This window comes from Mustelus asterias, chromosome 18 (genome assembly GCF_964213995.1).
Source record: "Mustelus asterias chromosome 18, sMusAst1.hap1.1, whole genome shotgun sequence".
NCBI lineage: Eukaryota > Metazoa > Chordata > Chondrichthyes > Carcharhiniformes > Triakidae > Mustelus > Mustelus asterias.
Window position 1 is genome coordinate 80,484,717 of NC_135818.1, and position 20,413 is coordinate 80,505,129.

Here is a 20,413-nt window from a genome sequence, read left to right on the forward strand (position 1 = left end):
CTCTCTGAGTGAAGACACACCACCCAGCATCTGGTCTATCTGACTCTAACAATGCTAAAGCACATATCCAAGGGAGCAATATACCTGGAACTGACCAGTGATCAATACTGGAGATCATAAATAACAGCATATAAATACAAAGTGTGCCAGAGCAACAAGGTCAAAGACACCCTCAAAGGGATTGGCTGGAACTCTTCATCAGAATAGTCCTCATGTGTACTGAGCCTATTCCTCTCTGGCAGATACCGAATGACCCGTTGTACATTTCCAGTGTTTTCCACAATTTTTGTTTTTTGTAATATTTTGCTTTGTTGGGGGATAAATCTGGACTCCGAAATGAATCTGGAATCGTGAACGTTTACTGCTCTGAGTCCCTGGGGCCTCCTCTGGGACCTTCATTGCTCACCCTTGCACCTGGAGAAAAACTGCTTTGTGTTTGAGTCACTGCTGCTCATATTTATTCCGTGAGTTCAAAGGAATTCATATCGCCATGAGCCCTCCTATCAAACAACAATAATGAAAGGAAAGCCCCCTTGAGACATTCCTAAGGTCAGTAAGGGGTCTCAAAGTATTTTACATAAAGTCCAAAAGATGTGTGGATTAGGTGCATTGGCCATGCTAAATTGCCCCTTAGTGTCCTGGGATGCGTAGGTTAGGGATTAGCAGGGTAAATATGCGGTTACAGGGATAGGGCCCGGGTGGGATTGTTGTCGGTGCAGACTCGATGGGCCAAATGGCCTCCTTCTGCACTGTAGGGATTCTATGATTCTATAAAGGTGGGGGAGAAGGGTCAAAAGCCTTGAAACCATTCTCCTCAACCCCTCGCAGCCGTGGCCGTTGATGTTTTCCTACCCACAGCCTTCATCTTTGTGAAACGCTTGGTCATGTCTTTCTGTGTGTGTGGGGTGTGATATGGAAAATGTTCCCGTGCCCTGAAACATAGAGCAGTGTGGGAGGAACCCTGTACATTGGCCCTGAGGAACTTCCTGACCTACGCCTGGCAAATGCGGCTGCTCGGTCCCGAGTAAAGTATTCCTCGTTGTTAACACAGTAAATAGGTGATAGAAGAGTGCAACGCTGAATGAGTTTGCCTTCTGGCCTGACCCTGCACATTGCTGTTTTGCGATGGATGTGCTTTAGAAACACACAAGGGAACAGGGTTCAGTCATCACATTAGTATTTAATTTTGGCAGGACTGGAGGTGGGTGGGATTGTAATTTCTAAAATTTTTGCCTGCAATTAATGGTCACCTCTAATTAAGTCATTACATCGTATTACTGGGTGATGTGAGAGAGGTCAAGGCATTCTCGCCACTTTACAACTGCCATGTACTCGACATCCATGGGTTGCAGTTGTTCATTTATTCGGTGTGTGATTATGTGTGCCTGTTGACTCTTTCATCTTCTGTGTGCTGTCAGTTGAAGCTGAGTGTGGTTGTTGAGAAAGATGAGCTGAACTGCAGCAAGAAGCTGGACGCATGAGAGAGCAGACATTTTAAAAGCACTGTAAGTAAAGCTACTGACCAGACTTAGAGACTGGTGTGTCATCTCTGCATATCTCCACGGCATGAAGACAACATGCAAGACTTAGATTTGGAGAAACTAACCTTCTAGACTCATCAGGAACTTGCAGGTTGGCTTGTTGCTGCTGATGTGTGCCAGTTGTGTGTCTTCCTGTGAAGCTGTGGCTTCTTTTTAATTAGCTCTTGGCAGCGCTGGCAAAGCCAGCATTTATTGCCCATTCCTAATTGTCCTCAAGAAAGTGGCCATGTTGTTGAACTGCTGCAGTGAAGAGTTCAGTGACGAGTCAACCAGATTGATGGCCTGGAATTCATAGAAATCACAGTGCAGAAGGAGGCCATTTGGCCCATTGAATCTGCACCAACAACAAATCCCACTCAGGCCCTATCCCCATTGCCTCACATATTTACCCTGCTAATCCCTCTAACCTACACATTCTGGGACACTAAGGGGCAATTTAGCATGGCCAATCCACCTAACCTGCACATCTTTGGATGTTAGATGTTTGGAGTTAGATGTAGGCCAGGTTGAGTAAGCATAGCCCATTTCCGCCTCTGCAGGGGGGAACAGTGAACTAGATGGGTTTTAATGATAATCTGATGGTTACATAATGAGACTAGCATTTTATTTAAGATTTATTTAATTAATTGAATTTAAATTCTCCTCGCTGCCAAGGTGGGATATGATGTGGAGATGCTGGTGTTGGACTGGAGTAGGCATGGTAAGAAGTCTCACAGCACCAGGTTAAAGTCCAACAGATTTATTTGGAATCACGAGCTTTCGGAGTGTTGCTCCTTCTTCAGGTGAGTGATCACTCACCTGATGAAGGAGCAGTGCTCCGAAAGCTTGTGATTTCAAATAAACCTGTTGGACTTTAACCTGGTGTTGTGAGACTTCTTAAGATGGATATGAATTCATTGCTCTGATACATAAGTCCAGGCCATTGGATTACAAGTACAGCAACATTACCATGATGCTGCTGTCCCCCAAATATGTATTTGAGTTGCAGAATATTCCACAGGACTTGAGTAAAGTTAGTATTCCAGAGAGAGGGGTACTCATTGCAACTCTTCAAATATTTAAACAACAAAATTTATTTTCCAATCAAACATTTTTCACATTAAAAGAAACTTCTGGAAATTCCGGGCTGAAGAGCTGCTCACATTTCACGTTATCTACAAAGGGTCATGAACAAAACCCAGTCCATCACGCAAACCAGCCTCCCATCCATTGACTCTGTCTACACTTCCCGCTGCCTCGGCAAAGCAGCCAGCATAATTAAGGACCCCACGCACCCCGGACATTCTCTCTTCCACCTTCTTCCACTGGGAAAAAGATACAAAAGTCTGAGATCACATACCAACCGACTCAAGAACAGCTTCTTCCCTGCTGCCATCAGACTTCTGAATCCCTGTCTTATCAGACAAGGATTTTCACAGTAACTTCATTGCACTGTTAATATAAACCTACTTGTGACACTAATAAACAAACATAAACTTAAACTTATTAAGCTGATCTTTCGCTTCACCCTATCTGTAACTGCAACACTCTATTCTGCATCCTCTCCTTTCCTTCTCCCCCTATGTATTCTATGAACGCTATGTTTTGCCTGTAACAACTCGCAAGAAACAATACTTAGCACAGTATCCCAATACACATGACATTTATAAATCAATTTAATTCAAATTATCAGAGGTTCAGAAAGCTTTTCCTTTTAGCCAAGGCACCTCGAGTGGATGAATCTTTTAATCTTGGCATGGGCATTAAATGAGCGTAAATGAATCACACACCCATTAGCCACCCTGTCAACTATTTTCCTTTCAGTTAACTTCAGTGTAAAGGTAAAACTGTTCAGGGTGGTTGACTGGTAGCTGATCCACAGCACCCCAACTGTGTGTCCCTGTCGAGATTGAAAGTTCCTCCCATGGAAAGAGGCTTATGAAAATGAGGAATGGCCGATCTGTGATGAGCAGAAACAGCCTCCTCTGTCTCTTAATGAGTCTGAGCTGAGAGGAACCAGAACGCTTCCTTTTTTTACACAAGCTTTAACAGAATAGGTGACCGGAGAAGGCAACTCAAACTGCTGGTGGGAATGGATGCAAATGGCAATGCAATGCATTTCTGGGGTTCGAAGAGTTTGACTGGTATGTTGAAGAGATGATGGCTGGGGTTGATGTTGCCAGTTGTGGCTTAGTTGGTAATTTTCTTGCCTCTGAAGATTGTGGTTTCCAATCCCCGCTCCAGAGAACTGAACACAGAAGTTGAGACTGACATTCCAGCTCAGTACTGAGAGAGCGTTGCACTGTCAGCGGTGCTGACTTTTCAATGAGATATTAACCTCTCGGTGGACATAAATGATCCCTCAGCACTATTTGGAAGGGCAGCAGGGGAGTTCTCCCCAAGTGCCCTGGCCAATATTTATCCCTCAGTCAACATCACCAGGAACACGTTACCGGTCATGAATACATTGCTGTTTGCAAGGGGCACAGTGGTTAACGTTGCTGCCTCACAGCGCCAGGGACCCGGGTTTGATTCCCAGCTTGTCTGATAATCGCTTCTGTGAAGCTCCTTTTTTTAAGTTAAAGGGTGCTATCTAAATGCAAACCATTGTTGAACTGTCCTATATAAGAGTATGTTACTGCATTGCCCTCAAATCCAGTTACGTTCCTTTATAAAGCCACCCGGAAGAAAGGAAGCCTATTCCTCCGGTTATGCCTGGCTTCCCAGTGGACAAGGCAGTTGGAGTTGGTTGGAACCCAATCACACTGGGCAGAAACATCAGACTCACCACCCTGACACTGTCTGTGTGGAGTTTGCACATTCTCCCCGTGTCTGCGTGGGTTTCCTCCGGGTGCTCCGGTTTCCTCCCACAGTCTGAAAGATGTGCTGGTTAGGTGCATTGGCCATGCTAAATTCTCCCTCCGTGTACCCGAACAGGCGCAGGAGAATGGCGACGAGGAGATTTTCACAGTAACTTCATTGCAGTGTACGCCTACTTGTGACTAATAAATGAACTTGAACTGGCTGTGCACATGTTGAATGTTGCATTTCCTGCACTGTTCTTTAAAAGTACTTCACTGGTTGCAAAGTACTTTGAGGCTTCCTGAGATGGTGACAGGCGCTATGGAAACGCAAGTCTCTCTTTGCAGGCTTTCTTTCTGATCATCTAGACAGGAATAAATGGGAACATCAAACGATCTTTTCCTTAAAAATAGAATCCTCATTGTTTTCCGTCTGAATTTGCTGCTGAATCCACTTTCGGTCACGTCGACAAAACAAATCAGAGCAGCTGGCTAAAGTTTGAATGTGACAGATGTTCTTACGCCACACGAAGCGCTGGTCAGATCAGATGTTGAACTAATTGGCTGAAATGCAGGGCTGTACGGACAGCTGGAGATGTGTGGCTTGGCTTGGTTTGAAGTGAGCTAACGCACTCCCATCAAAGGCAATGTCAAAAGGGAACCTTTGAACCCTGCTGTTTCCATGGCGTTGACTCTCAGCAGCCAGCAATGCTGGAAACCTTAAATAACAACGCTGCGACATTGCAAATAACCAGCAGCTCGCCAGTGCGGATCTGAGGCTCATTCTGGTTCAGAACCTGGAGGTATTTGTCGTTACGATGTGGAAATGGTGGCGGAAGAAGATTCAATCGTAACTTTCAACGTGCAAATAGGTGAAAAGAAAAAACAAATAATTTGCAGTGCTACGGTGGAAGAGCAGAGCGGAGGGAAATGAATGGGATGCTAGAGAATGTGGTGAGCTGGTGCGACCACAATAATCTCTCTCTCAATGTCAACAAAACGAAGGAGATTGTCATCCACTTCAGGAAGCGTAGTGGAGAACATGCCCCTGTCTACATCAATGGGTACGAAGCAGAAATGGTCGAGAGCTTCAGGCTTTTAGGTGTCCAGATCACCAACAACCTGTCCTGGTCCCCTCACGCTGATGCTATAGTTAAGAAAGCCCATCAATGCCTCTACTTTCTCAGGAGACGAGGAAAATTTGGCATTTCCTCTATGACTCTCACCAACTTCTACAAATGCACCATAGAAAGCATTCTTTCTGCTTGTATCACAGCTTGGTATGGCTCCTGCTCTGCCCAAGACCGCAAAAAACTACAAAGGGTTATGAATAGAATAGAATAGAAGAATCCCTACAATGCAGAAAGAGGCCATTCGGCCCATCGAGTCTGCACCGACCACAATTCCACCCAGGCCCTACTCCCATATCCCTACACATTTATCCGCTAATCCCTCTAACCTACTCATCTCAGGACACTAAGGGGCAATTTTAGCATGGCCAATCAACCTAACCCGCACATCTTTGGACTGTGGGAGGAAACCGGAGCACCCGGAGGAAACCCACGCAGACACAAGGAGAATGTGCAAACTCCACACAGACAGTGACCCAAGCCGGGAATCGAACCCAGGTCCCTGGAGCTGTGAAGCAGCAGTGCTAACCACTGTGCTACCGTGCCGCCCTCCACTGTGCTACCGTGCCGCCCATGAATGAAGCCCAATCAATCACACAAACCAGCCTCCCATCCATTGACTCTGTCGACACTTCCCGCTGCGTTGGAAAAGCAGCCAGCATAATTAAGGACCCCACGCACCCCGGACATTCCCTTTTCCACCTTCTTCCGTCGGGAAAAAGATACAAAAGTCTGAGATCACGTACCAACTGACTCAAGAACAGCTTCTTCCTTGCTGCCATCAGACTTTTGAATGGACTTACCTTGCATTAAGTTGATCTTTCGCTACACCCTAGCTATGACTGTAACACTACATTCTGCACCCTCTCCTTTCTTTCTCTATGAACGGTATGCTTTCTCTTGCGCGCAAGAAACAATACTTTTCACTGCATGATAATACATGTGGCAATAATAAATCAAATCAAGAAATAACTCTTTCACAAAGAGCTGGCACAGGCACGATGGGTTGAATGGCCTCTTCTTCTGATGTACGCTTCTATTTACAGTGAAAAAGTACTTGAGTTTGCGTTGTCTTTTGAAGCAAAGCAAAATGCATCCCGCCCAGGAGTGTGGGTGGGAGAAGGGTGAATATCATGCAGGTGTTAGAATTACAGGAGGTGTCTGTTGCTTTTCTGAAAATGCTAGTCACCGGATGTTGGTAACATGAACAAGGGTGCAGGAGGCGGGGGGTGCAGTGGGTATTTATTCGCCTTCTCTAAATACCCAGTGAAGGAGCTGATGGTTAGTTGTTTGAACCACTGCAGTCCTTGCGGTCATGGTGCTCCCAAGAATGAGCTGTCAAGTTGGTGAGTCTGATGTTTCTTCCCAGTGTGATTGGGTTCCAACCAACTCCAACTGCCTTGTCCACTGGGGAGCCAGGCATAACCGGAGGAATAGGCTTCCTTTCTTCCGGTTGGCTTTATAAAGGAACGTAATTGGATTCGAGGGCAAGGCAGTAACATACTCTGATATAGGACAGTTCAACAATGGTTTGCATTTAGATAGCACCCTTTAACATACAAAGAGGAGCTTCACAGAAACAATTATCAGACAAACATTTGACGCTGAATCACACACACTGAGACTAAGACAGCTGGGTTAAAGTGGTAGCTTTCAAAGAACACCTTACAGGAGGAGAGAGGGTGAGAAAGATGGAGAGGTTTAGCGAGGGACGTCGGAGCTCAGGGCGTTAACAGCTGAAGGCAACGTTACCTCAGGTGGAGCCATTCGAATCAGGGTTGTGCAGCCAGGATTGGAGGATCACAGAGCTCTCAGAGGATCGTGGGCCCGGAGGAGATTACCGAGATAGGCAAGTTGATGCCATGGCGGGGGATTTGGAAAGGAGAATGATAATTTTAAAGTTGAGGGGTTGCTGGATTAGGAGCCGATGCAGGCCGGTGAGGAGAGAATTCACTGTGGTGTCCAGTGGCAAAGTCAGCCAGTCTTATAGTTGATGTAGCAGATGTTAGGCTGGGTATGGACCCACTATTGTTCCGACCATAGAAACGGCCTTTTACTTCCAACGTTAGGTCATATTCTATCTTCACTGTTTTTCTCTCTTTCTCAAAAACCATGCCAAATACCCCCCCAGGGGTAAGTCAGTTGGACCAATCAGAATCAGTACCTACAACAGTTTGTGCTGTTGGATAGAGGGTTTCTTCCCTTCATCTGCATGCAATTGGTTCAGGCTCTGAATCTTTAAGACTGTGGGCTGAATGTTATGTGTCCTGGTGAGCGTGTTTTCTGTGGAGGGTGCACCTAAGATGGTGGGGGCGGTTGTATAATGGGGCGAGTGCTCATTCCACCACCTTTCCATCCACCCCAAGCTCACCCCAACAATGCGAGTGGTGAGGTGTTGGGGGTGTCTAAATTAGCAACCATAGAATCATAGAATCCCTACAGTGCAGAAAGAGGCTATTTGGCTCATCGAGTCTGCACCGATCACAATCCCAACCAGGCCTTATCACCATAACCCCATGCATTTACCCTAACTAGTCACCCTGACACTAAGGGGCGATTTAGTGTGGCCAATCCACCTAACCTGCATATCTTAGGAGTGTGGGAGGAAAGCCACGCAGACATGGGGAGAATGTGCAAACTTGAATGTTTGGCATGGGCAGGAGGGGGCATTCTCTTTTTGTTTCCTTTTTCTTTTCTATCTCAAATGTTTAAAGGGTGGGAAGGAAGGGGGAGGGGCTTGCTGTTTGGTGGCTACCCACTGTCGATTGTGGAGTGGCACCCCCTTAGCTTGAACCCCCGCCCCCTTCCGTCCTACCCACTCCTTCCCTTAGATTGAGCTACAGTGGACCCTTCAGCTGGACAGTGGAGGTGTGAGGTGTTGTGGAAAGGTGGGAGCACCTTTTAATTCTGGTACAGTTCTTTCTGAGGAAGTGGCCAGGCCATTCACGTCTTGCCGCCAACCACCGCTGCAAGCGAGGATGGAAAATTTGGCGCCCGGCCAGAAAGTCCCGCCGGCATGAATGGCTGGAAAATTCCGCCCAATATCGATTTATATGGGAAAGCATTTTTAAAAATTATGATTCCACTTTTAGATGAAGGAGATACAATACAGCTGCATGACCCAACATTCAGACATACGTACAAAATCTTCTGATAATGCCGGATCTCTGCCCCCTCCCCACCCCCTCCATTTGGGGATGCAGAGGCCAATTTTAACACCTGGACTTGCCCCCCCCCCCAACCTCTCCTGAAAATAAAGCATGTTTTTGCATGTATGTGTGTGCATTCATGCCTGTGTGTTTGTGCAGCGCACAGTTATAGGGGGTGTGTCTGAAGTCCGCACTGTACCATTACCTTGTCATGTAGGTTCAATAGTAAAATTGCCATGTATTCCTGAGGAGCAGTGGGAGGCGAGTGACGTGTATCCGAGCTGCATTATTGAACCACGGAAGACATCTCCTCGCAAGTAATCACATCACGTACCCTTCCACCGTTTCCCCTCTTAAATGTTTCACTTATAGCTGTACTGGAGCAGAAATTTCCTCCTCTTAACAACCGGGAAGACTGTTTTTGGCCCCTACTCCAAGCTTCGGTTCCTACCTATCCCTCTCTGACTACAGACTTAAATTACGTCAGTCTCTTTTCAACCTTGGTGTCACATTTGACCCCAGGATAAATTTCCGACCATATATCTGGGCCATCTCTACGACTGCCTATTTCCACCTCCGTAACATTGTCCCACTTTCTCAGCACCTCTGCCTTTGCTACTCCAGGCTTGAATATTCTGACGCACCCCTGGTTGGTCTCCCACATTCTAAACTTGAGGTCGTCCAAAATTCATCTGCCCATGTCTTACCTTGCAGCAAATCCTGTTCCCCCATCATCCCCGTACTCGCTGACCTACATTAGCTCTGCTCAAGCAGATTTAAAATGCTTATTCAAATCCCTCTGTGCTCCCCCCCCCCCCCCTCCCCAGCCCCTGCTCTCTGTCACCTCCTCCAGCCTCCCACCCTCTTGAGATGTCTTCCCTTCCCTAATTCTGGCCTCTTGAACATCTCCAATTTTAGTTGCTGCGCTACTTGCGGCTGTGTCTCCCTGAGTCTGAAGCTCTGCAATTTTCTTCCAAAAATCTCTCTGTCTCTCTCTATCTCTCCTTCCTCCTTCAAGCCATTTATTGAAACCCACCTCTTTGCTCAACCTTTAGGTCATCTGTGTAATATTATTTGATGGTCAAATGATGCTTGGTAATGCTGCTGTGAAGCCACTTGGGCTGTTTCATTGTGCGATATGGTTGCTAGTTTGCTGTGTATAGATTGTAGTTTGGCGTGGTTAGCCTTTGGGGTCTGGCATTAGAATCATAGAATCATACAGTGCCAAAGAGCACCTTGGGCCCATCGAGTCTGCACCGATACATGAGAAACACCTGACTTCCATTTAATCCCGTTTATCAACAGTTGGCCCAGAGCCTTGAATGCTATGACATGCCAAGTGCTCATCTAGGTACTTTTTAAAGGATGTGAGGCAACTTGCCTTTATCACCCTCTCAGGGAGAGCATTCCAGACTGTCACCACCCTCTGGTAAAAAAGTTGTTCTTCACGTCCCTCCTAAACCTCCTGCCCCTCACTTGAACTTGTGTTCCCTTGTGACTGACCCTTTTGGAGTGGTTAGACTGTGGGATTGGCATTATTGCCGGTTTGGGGTTTAGACTGTGGGGTTGGCATTATTGCCGGTTTGGAGTTTAGACTGTGGGGTTGGCATTATTGCCAGTTTGGGGTTTAGACTGTGGGGTTGGCATTATTGCCGGTTTGGAGTTTAGACTGTGGGGTTGGCATTATTGCCGGTTTGGAGTTTAGACTGTGGGGTTGACATTATTGCTGGTTTGGAGTTTAGACTGTGGGGTTGGCATTATTGCCGGTTTGGGGTTTAGACTGTGGGGTTGGCATTATTACCAGTTTGGAGTTTAGACTGTGGGGTTGGCATTATTGCCAGTTTGGGGTTTAGACTGTGGGGTTGGCATTATTGCCAGTTTGGAGTGGTGAGGCTATGGGGACTACTGGTTTCTAGTGATTAGACCGTGCAAATACAGAACATTGGCCCCACATACACTGTGGTACATTTATACATGCGTTTGTTGAAAAGGTGTGTGTGTGTGCCCGTGCGCGCAACTGCCTGTCTCTGGTGCTGTTTTGTCATGAGAGGGAGATGCAGGAAAAGGTTAAAATCGTGTTAAAACTGCCCTGGCTAGCACTGACATTCTCCTGGGGAGCCGCAGTAAATACTGACGCTCTCCCAGGGATCCTCTGTAAATATTGACGCACCGAACCTGGCAAATACTCAAACACCCTTCGAGGGACTCCTGACTCCCTGGTGCACTCACAATGCCCCCTCACAGTGCGAGCATTGAGAACAGAATGGAACTGCAGGCGTGTGTGTGTATCCTGTTAGGAGATGACTGGAGTGTGATGTGCCCGCGGAGTTGTTACCCAATTAGGAAACATCCCAGCGCGACTCGAGAAAAAGAGAGAGACATTTCTGGTTGGGGAAAAAAAAAAGGTGTGAATTCATTTTAACTATTTGCTGAGTGACACAGCCAATTAAAACTATCTCGATCACAGCAAAAAGCCACACAAAAAATCAACAGACATTTCAATTCAGTGTGTGCTTGGAAAGAACTAAATGGACTGTTACAGGCAGAGGGTCAGGGCCTGGCCCGCTGTGCTGGAATAATCGCATGATATCAATATAACGGAATAGAGGCCAGCATGAGCAGCAAGTTGTACTGTACCTTTCATCCATTGCTTTATGATCAGACTAACACTGTCCAGCAGATAGGAAATCAATTCAGCCATCAAGGTAAAGGCCCCTGTTTGCAGAGTGTGAAGTGTCAAGGATCCCACTCTCTTCCACCCTCTACCGTCAGGAAAATGATTTAAAAAAAGTCTGAGGTCATGTACCAACCGGCTCAAGAGCAGCTTCTTCCCTCCTTCAGACTTTTGAATGGACCTGCCTTATATTAAGCTGATCTTTCTCCATACCCTAGCTGTGACTGTAATGCTACATTCTGCATCCTCTCCTTTCCTTCTCTATGAACAGTATACTTTGTCTGTATTGTGTGCAAGAAACAATACTTTTCAGTGTATTCCAATATATGTGACAATAATAAATCAAATCAAATCAAACCTTGCACATACTTAACAACCTAGCCTCGACAGCCCTCTGTGGTAAAGAATTCCACAGATTTACCATCCTCTGGTCATCTCTGTCTTAAATGGATGACTGCTTACTCTGAGATTATGGCTTCTAGTCCGAGACTCTCCTACAAGGTGAAGCAATCTCTCAGCATCTCCCCTGTCAAGCCCCCTGAGAATCCTACATGTCTCAGTCAGGTTGCCTCTCATTCTTCTAAACTTCAACGAATACAGGTCCAATCTACTCAACCTCTCCCCACAAGAAAATCCCTCCGTACACGGGATCGACCTAGTGAACCTTCTACTTTGCTTTCGTCCCCCATCTGAATATTTCATAGAATCCGTAGAATCCCTACAGTGCAGAAGAAGGCCATTTGGCCCATCAAGCCTGCACCGACAACAATCCCACCCAGGCCCTATCCCCATAACCTGCTAATCCCTCTGACACCAAGGGGCAATTTAGCATGGCCAATCCGCCTAACCCGCACACCTTCCTCCCATAGTCCAAAGATGAGTGGGATTGTGGTTGTTGCAGATGCGTTGGGCCGAATGGCCTCCTTCTGCACTGTAGGATTCTATGATTCTATGATCTTTGGAGTGTGGGAGGAAACCGGAACACTCGGAGGAAACCCACGCAGACACGGGGAGAACGTGCAAACTCCACAGACAGTCACCCGAGGCTGGAATTGAACCCGGGTCCCTGGCGCTTTTAAGCAGCAGTGCTAACCACCGTGCCTTCATTGACGCAGCATCAATTTTGTCTGACTGCTCCTGTGAAATGCCTTGTGATGTTTTATTACGTTAGGAGCACTATACATCGGTTTAACATCTGAATCCAAGGTTGGCACTCCTTCAGCACTGTACTGGAGGGTCAGCCATGATTTTTGTGCCCAACCCCTGGAGTTGGCCTTGAACTTGGAATCTTGTGACTGAGAGGCGAGAATGCTATCCACAGAGCAGTGACTGACATACAACAAAGTTCCCGCATTCAAACCTACAATGGCAGGTGGGAATAGACCCTCTGATCCATCTGGCCTGTCACAAGCAATTGTCATACCTTGTGTAACACTACACTGACACACTTCACCCTACCCAAAATCATGTGATCTCCTGGGAGAGGCACAGAACAGATCAAAACCCAGGCCCTATATGGGTTTCAAAAGGAATTGTTAATTGTGTCAGATATTACTCCTTTGAAATGCTAATGTAGTTAGAATTTTCAGAATCATCGCAGGCAATTATAATGACTTCTGCTATGGTGCAGCGTTAAGTGCAAATGAGTCGATGGGCAGCCAAGAGACTGTCATTCACACTTTATGTACTTAAGTGCTAGAAATTATTAATATCTTGATTGCCTGACATTGAGGGGGAAAAAAAAAGAACCATTTGTTCCTGAAATGAACTTGCCTTCAATTGAAAGAAAATTGAGGATGGTACCAAGTCTTCGGTTCTTTTTGGTTCTTGGCTTTGTATTTCCTATTCAAATGTGGTTTAACAAACAAATCCGAAAGGGGTTCGGTCAGGGTCTTTACTTTTAACGATTCATCAGAAACACTGTTCAAGAACTCTGGAAAGGAATTGTTGAATTTACAGGACTTTGTCTTGTTTCAAAACAATGTATGTATCCAAGTCTAATATTTCTATGCTGTTCCATGCTTCTGTGTAATTATTTTACTTGTGAATAAATTCAACTATTAGTTTAGCCTGAATATTATGATTTGACCGCTTTATGTCTGCTGTTTGGTGAAATTGATAGGAGAAAGTGGTGGGCCTTCATATGCGATGTCCACTGTAACTGCGGTACAGGAGGCATTTTGCTATACCATCACACTTAAGTCCAAAATGTGCAGGTTATGTGGATTGGCCATGCTAAATTGTCCCTTAGTGACCAAAGATTTGATTTGATTTGATTTATTATTGTCACATGTATTAGTATACAGTGAAAAGTATTGTTTCTTGTGTGCTATACAGACAAAGCATACCGTTCCTAGAGAAGGAAAGGAGAGAGTGCAGAATATAGTGTTACAGTCATAGCTAGGTTTCACCCTAGCCTCTATGGGTTTCATTCCTTTTGAAACCCATATAGGGTCTGGGTTTTGATCTGTTCTGTGCCTCTCCCAGGAGATCACATGATTTTGGGTAGGGTGAAGTGTGTCAGTGTAGTGTTACACAAGGTATGACAATTGCTTGTGACAGGCCTGATGGATCAGAGGGTCTATTCCCACCTGCCATTGTAGGTTTGAATGCAGGAACTTTGTTGTATGTCAGTCACTGCTCTGTGGGTAGCATTCTCACCTCTCAGTCACAAGATTCCAAGTTCAAGGCCAACTCCAGGGGTTGGGCACAAAAATCAGGGCTGACCCTCCAGTACAGATCAACTTAGTGCGAGGTAGGTCCATTCAAATGTCTGACGGCAGCAGGGAAGAAGCTGTTCTTGAGTCGGTTGGAATGTGACCTCAGACTTTTGTATCTTTTTCCCGAGGGAAGAAAGTGGAAGGGAGAATGTCCGGGGTGCGTGGGGTCCTTAATTATACTGGCTGCTTTTCCAGGCAGTGGGAAGTGTAGACAACGGTGTGTAGGTTAGGGGGATTACTTATGCTAAATTGCCCCTTAGTGTCCCAAGATGTGTAGGTTAGGGGGGTTAGCCATGGTGAATGTGCGGGGTTATGGGGATAGGGCAGAGGGGAGGACTGGGGTGGGATGCTCTTTAGGAGAGTTGGTGCAGACTCGATGGGTCAGATGGGCCTCCTTCTGCACTGCAGCGATTCTATTCTGTGACTGATTAGGTTTCAGTTGTAGGATCTCCTTCCAGAGATTGCCTTTGCACTGTGAGCACAAAAAAGAAAGTTTTGGGTAAACAATGATATGATAAGGTGTTGCGCAATTTTATTTTTAAGTTCTCAGGTGTTACTGGTATTTGTTGCCCTTTTTTTTCTCTCCTTCAGGAAGTTGTTGGTGAGTTGCCATCTTGAAACCGCTGTTGTTCATGTGAAAGAGGTTCTACAGTGTTGATGGATAGGGAGTTCCAGGATTTTGACCCAGTGGAATTAAATCTTCTGATGCTACATTTAATATGGCTGTACAGGAACACAGGAACCTAGGAGGGGCACATGTGAAGATGGCAGGACAAGTTGAGAAAGTGGTTAAGAAGACACATGAGATCCTGGGCTTTATAAATAGCAGCTTGGAATAGAATAGCAAGGAGGTTATGATGAACTTCTCTAAAGCTGTGTTTCTGCCTCAATTGAAGTATTGTGTCCAGTTCAGGGCACCATACTTCAGAAAGAATGTGAAGGTATTAGAGAAGGCGTGGAAAAGATTTATGGAAACAGTCCCAGGAATGAGGAACTTCAGTTACGGGGATTGATTAGAGAGGCTGGAGTTGTTCTTGTTGTAGAAGAGAAGATAAAGGAGAGATTTAATCAAGGTGCTGTAAGTTATGAGGCGTCTGGACAGAGTAGATAGGGAGGAACTGCTCCCGTTAGCTAAAGGGTCACGATTGGGGGAGACAGATTTAAGGTGATTGGCAAAAATGTGACGTGAAGAAAACGTTTTTGTTACACAAGGAATGGTTGCAATCTGTAATGCACTCCCTGTGAGGGTGGTGGAGGCAGACTCAGCCGTGGATTTTAAAAGGGAATTGGGTAAGGGCTTGAAGAGAGAGAATTTATCAGGCAACTGGACAAGGAGAGGGCCTGGGACGAGTTGAGTATTTCTTGCAGAAAGTCAGCATGGAATTAATGGACCGAATGGTTTCTGTTTGTGTTATAACCATCCTATAATTCTACCTGCTGAGATTTTCCAGCGTTTTCTCTTTTGGTCTATAATTCTACGTATGCTTTCTTTTGGGGTGGATCGTTTTTGGTGAGAAATTGTGGGAATGTGACCGATGTCTGATGTTTTCCATTTCTTCAGGAATTTGCTTTTAACAAGATAGCCACACCTTTCAGGTTTCAGACTGCCGGAACTTTCTTTTTTGCTTCCCACCCCACCCAGGTCCATCGTCGCTCCGCTGGGCGCTTGCTTGCCCTCTGCTGTGCCAACCGGGGCACGTTCATCAAAGTGGGCCAACACCTGGGAGGTTTGGACTACCTGTTACCTGAGGAGTACACCAGCACGCTGAAGATTCTACATAGTAAAGCCCCACAGAGCAGGCTGGAGGAAATCCAGCAGGTCATTGAGGAAGATCTCGGCAAAGAGGTAATTTGGTGTCTTACATTCGACCTTCTTAAGTATTCTGTAGAATTAATTTCAACTGAAGGAAGGAGAAAGCGTGAAAGTAGTGCTCTCCACATGCACACACACGCACATGCACACACATGCGCAGACACACACGCGAGCACACACACACGCGCATGTGCACACACACATGCATGTGCACACACATGCACGTGCACACACACATGTGCATGTGCACACACGCACATACATACATGCGTGCACACATGCATGTGCGCACGCACACATACATGCGCATGTGCACACACGTGTGTGCGCACACACACGCACACACACACACACACACGTGCGTGCACACACACGTGTATGTGCGCACACACACACATACATGCTCATGTGCGCACACCTGTGCACACACACACGTGCACACGCACACACACACGTGCACGCACACACACACGCAAGTATATCCTGCTATTCTTAATCTTTGTGTCTTTATTTACAAAGTTCGCAGGATTTCTCATAGTTATATTTTAGGGTCTTGAGTGAGATTGTTAATTTTGGTACCTTTAATTAAAACAGTTTGGAGTATTTATCATATAATTATTTTTAATGTCATGAGTGGGTCAAATAATGTGTTGGTGTCATCGGAGTGGCCATGAAGCTGTCTCTTTAACACGATGAATGCTGATAATTAGCCATTGAAGCGTTGAGAATGAGAAACAGAGGAACAGGACCCATCTTTACACAGGTAGTAAAATGGGAATAGAGAGATCGTGACAACATAAAATAGGCAGTGGGATAGATAGATGGAAAGAGAGAGAGACTGAGAAATGGATGAAAAGGAAGTAAACAGGAAGAGAGAGAAAAACAGGTAAACACATTGAAAGAGAGATTGAAAAAAGAGTGGAATTTACACACCCATCACAAGGCAGGGACGTGTGCATACATGAACACATGCACACACACGCGCATACCCAAACATATGCAGGAATGCAAACACACAAATGTGCATCCACACGTACACACACAAACACACACACAACACGCACATGAATATGAACACACAAATATAGACTTACACACAGATACAAACACAAATGTAGATTTACACATAACACACGTACACACACACAAAAGCATACATACACACGCTCACAAAATTAATGTACATAGAATGGGATACACCCATCGAAAAGTGCAGTTATGAGGTTTGTTTGCGACTGATGCATTCTTTATGCATCAAAATGGCCATTGAGTGTAAAATGTCTGTTCCACTCTGGCTGTGGGGAAGTGGATTGCGTGTGGCATGTGAGTGCAGGGAGAGAAGCAGCAATCAGCCCCGGTTAGCCGGGTCAGCCAGCGTGACAACCTGGGGAACATTCAAGCGGCTTTTGTTCCCGAGTGCTCTCTTACTGTACGCGAGCAGAGGGCAGGGACGGAGTGGGCTCTGAAGGGCAAGGTTCGACACTGAAAATAACGCTGTTTCACTTCATTTCTTTCCGATGCATCATATTGTTTCAAATCCCAGAGTTCGGGGAGGGGAAATTGCTTTGTTCATTCTGGCTGCTGAGGGGAGAATATTTTCAGGGGAGAAGGAGAGAGAAATCTGCCTTTAGATTTGTTTTCAATGGCTGATCCTCCTTAATGTATTAGCTGGAGCTGCTCGTCACACTTCACCGCTTTCAGCAGAGCAGCTGGGTAAGTTCATGATCATTTCACAGTAAGAGTCCACCCCCTTCCCCACAGCCCTGTTATAGTTGCTGCCTTTTAACCCACCCACTCGTGTCGCTCGCTGTCTTTCTTTCTGTCTCCCGTCATCGTTCTGCGGGGAGAATGAACACAGAAATAGAATTCAGAACCCGGTGTTGGTTAAATGCCCCTCAGTTCCCAGTTGTTGTTGGCAGCCAGCGTGCCCAGGTGGTAGACGGGCACCGGGTGAGCAGGGCATTGGGCAACCCAAATATAGCCGAGGACATTCCCTGTGGCAGCAGCCGGAAGCTTCTTTCCCCCCAATCCCATTGGGCTTTTATGTGTATAATCAATAAATGGTGAGATGTGCGTATTGGTACCTGAGTGAGTGCTTCAAAATGGACCCTGCTACTCAACAGCTTAATCTGCCTCTCTCTCTCAACTGCCACACTCACCTCCCCCCTGCCACCACTATCAACTCCCTCCCCGTCACCACTAGCAACACCCCCCCTCCCCCCACCCCCCCACTCCTCCAAATTTCACCCCACTGCTCCTGAAGATGCTGGTACTTACTGCTGCATGATTCCACCACGTGGTACATTATTCAAGTACTCAGTTGCTCACCTCTGAGTTGGAAGGTTGTGGGTTCAAGCCCCCCCCCCATGCTCCCTGAAGACTTTCGTCCTGGCTGTTGCTCCCCAGCGAATTACCGAGGGAGAGCGACCACACTGTCATCGGATGGATCACTTTAAAAAAAATTCATTCATGGGACATGGGCCTCGCTGGCTGGGCCAGCATTTATTGCCCATCCCTAGTTGCCCTTGAGTAGGTGGTGGTGAGCTGCCTTCTTGAGTCGCTGCAGTCCATGTTCTGTGGGTTGACCCACAATGCCGTTAGGGAGGGAATTCCAGGATTTTGGCCCAGCGACTGCGAAGGAACGGCCGATATATTTCCAAGTCAGGATGGTGAGAGATTTCTCAAATGTTAAACCGAGGCTCCCTCGGCCCTCTTGAGGTGAATGTGACACTCTTTTGAAGGAGAGAAGGGGACCAGCGCCCAGGCCAATGTTCATCCCTCAGTCAACATCACAAAAAAACAGACTATCAGGACATCGTCACACTGATGTTAGTGGGAGCATGCTGTGCACAATTTGGCCAATGTGTTTCCCTATATTACAACAGCGACTACGCCTCCGAAGTTCTTCAGTGGCTGGAGAAGCACTTTGGGATTTCCTGAGATTGCGAAAGGCCACATATAAATGCAAGCCTGTCTAACTTGTGTCTCCGTGTGTGAGTATCAGCAGTCTGTTTAACAACGGAAGACAGAGCTCTCGAGCTCGATACCGCTGCCGTCTGGGGTCCAAATGTTTGCACTTATCGGCGAGGGATCAGGAGCAAGAATGGCCAAAGCTGAGGCACAGATACCAGTTCTGGCACCTACCTCACCAGCCAGGCTGAGATCAGCCCACTCAGTACGGAGCAGGAGAATGACCCTGCCACCCTCTGAACCTGTACAGTTAAGCACAAAACCGGGCAGTGAATCTAAACGGAGCCATTCAGGCAATTAGAGGATGCCAGTCTTTCATCCATCACTTAATTGTCCCCAACTAAATTTGAAAACTTCAAAATGGTGATGGATTTTGACAGAGTGAATGAGGAGAGACTGTTTCCATTGGCAGAAGTCTCAGTAATTCAGTAAATCAGAATCCTGATTTTTAAACAACCGGCAAAAGGGCAGCACGGTGGCATAGTGGTTAGCACGGCTGCTCACAGCGCCAGGGACCCAGGTTCGATTCCCGGCTTGAGTCACTGTCTGTGTGGAGTTTGCACATTCTCCCTGAGTCTGTGTGGGTTTCCTCCGGGTGTTCCGGTTTTTTTAGGGGGACTAGCAGGGTAAATGCATGGGGTTATGGGGATAGGGGATGGGTGGGATTGTGGCCGGTGCAGACTCGATAGGCCGAATGGCCTCCTTGTGCACTGTAGGGATCCTATGAAATGAACCAGAGGTACGATAAGGAATTTATTTTTACACAGTGCGTTGCGATCTGGAATGCACTGCCCAAACGAGAGGTGGAAGCAGATTCAACAATAGCTTTCAAAAATAAATACCTCAACAGGAAGGAAACTGGGAGGTTATGAGGGAAGAGCAGAGGAGGGAGTGGGATTAATTGGACAACTCTTTCAAAGGAGCCAGTATAGGCATAATGGGTTGAATGGCCTACTTCTGTGCTGTATCATAAAGGAACAGGAGTAAACCATACGGCTTGTTGAGCCTGCTCTGCTAGTCAATATGACCGTGATTAATCCTTAGCTCCAACATTATTTTTACCACCTGCCCTCCATATCTCAAGATTCCCTGAGAGGCCAAAAATCTGTCTGTCCCATTGTTAATACCCAGGCCAGAAACCCCAAGGTGTTTTACGAAGTTAGCCTCGACTCTAAACTTTTACATTTGAATTTGGCACAGGTGAGCATAAGATGTTTCACTCCAGGTATGATTCAAGTGACCCACTAGGAAGCTTTTATCAAACAAAGTTTATTTAAGGACAGAGTTAAAATATAATAAAAAGATTTAGCATAGCGTCTACCAAGTACCAGAATCAAACATGAGATAGTGTATACCTTAACAGCTAGCTATCTTTGATGTTCCAAGTCAAACAACACCCACAAACATACACCTCTTTCTAGACTTGACACAAAAAGTAAGTATGCTCACGTGATGCTGGACTGGATTTTGCAGACTTTTAACACCTGCTGTGAATTTGTCCTTTGAATGTTGGAACAAATCCCTGAGGCTTCCCAGTCCTGGAACTTTCCAAAAGAGAGAGAGACAGACAGACAGAGACACTGCCTGCCTCTACCAGCTTCTAGCAGCAACTAAACCGAAACTAAAAACTTGGACT

General features: G+C 46.2%; 1 protein-coding gene across 2 annotated transcripts in view; it reads left to right on the plus strand.

The window, feature by feature from the left end:
* The window catches only part of adck1 (aarF domain containing kinase 1), a 490,953-nt gene that overhangs the window by 165,391 nt on the left and 305,149 nt on the right, over window positions 1-20,413 (plus strand). For both annotated transcript variants that reach the window (XM_078234382.1, XM_078234384.1), the window contains exon 5: window positions 15,637-15,840. In XM_078234382.1, the coding sequence (XP_078090508.1) occupies window positions 15,637-15,840 (204 nt within the window). The remainder of the gene's footprint in view (window positions 1-15,636; window positions 15,841-20,413) is intronic.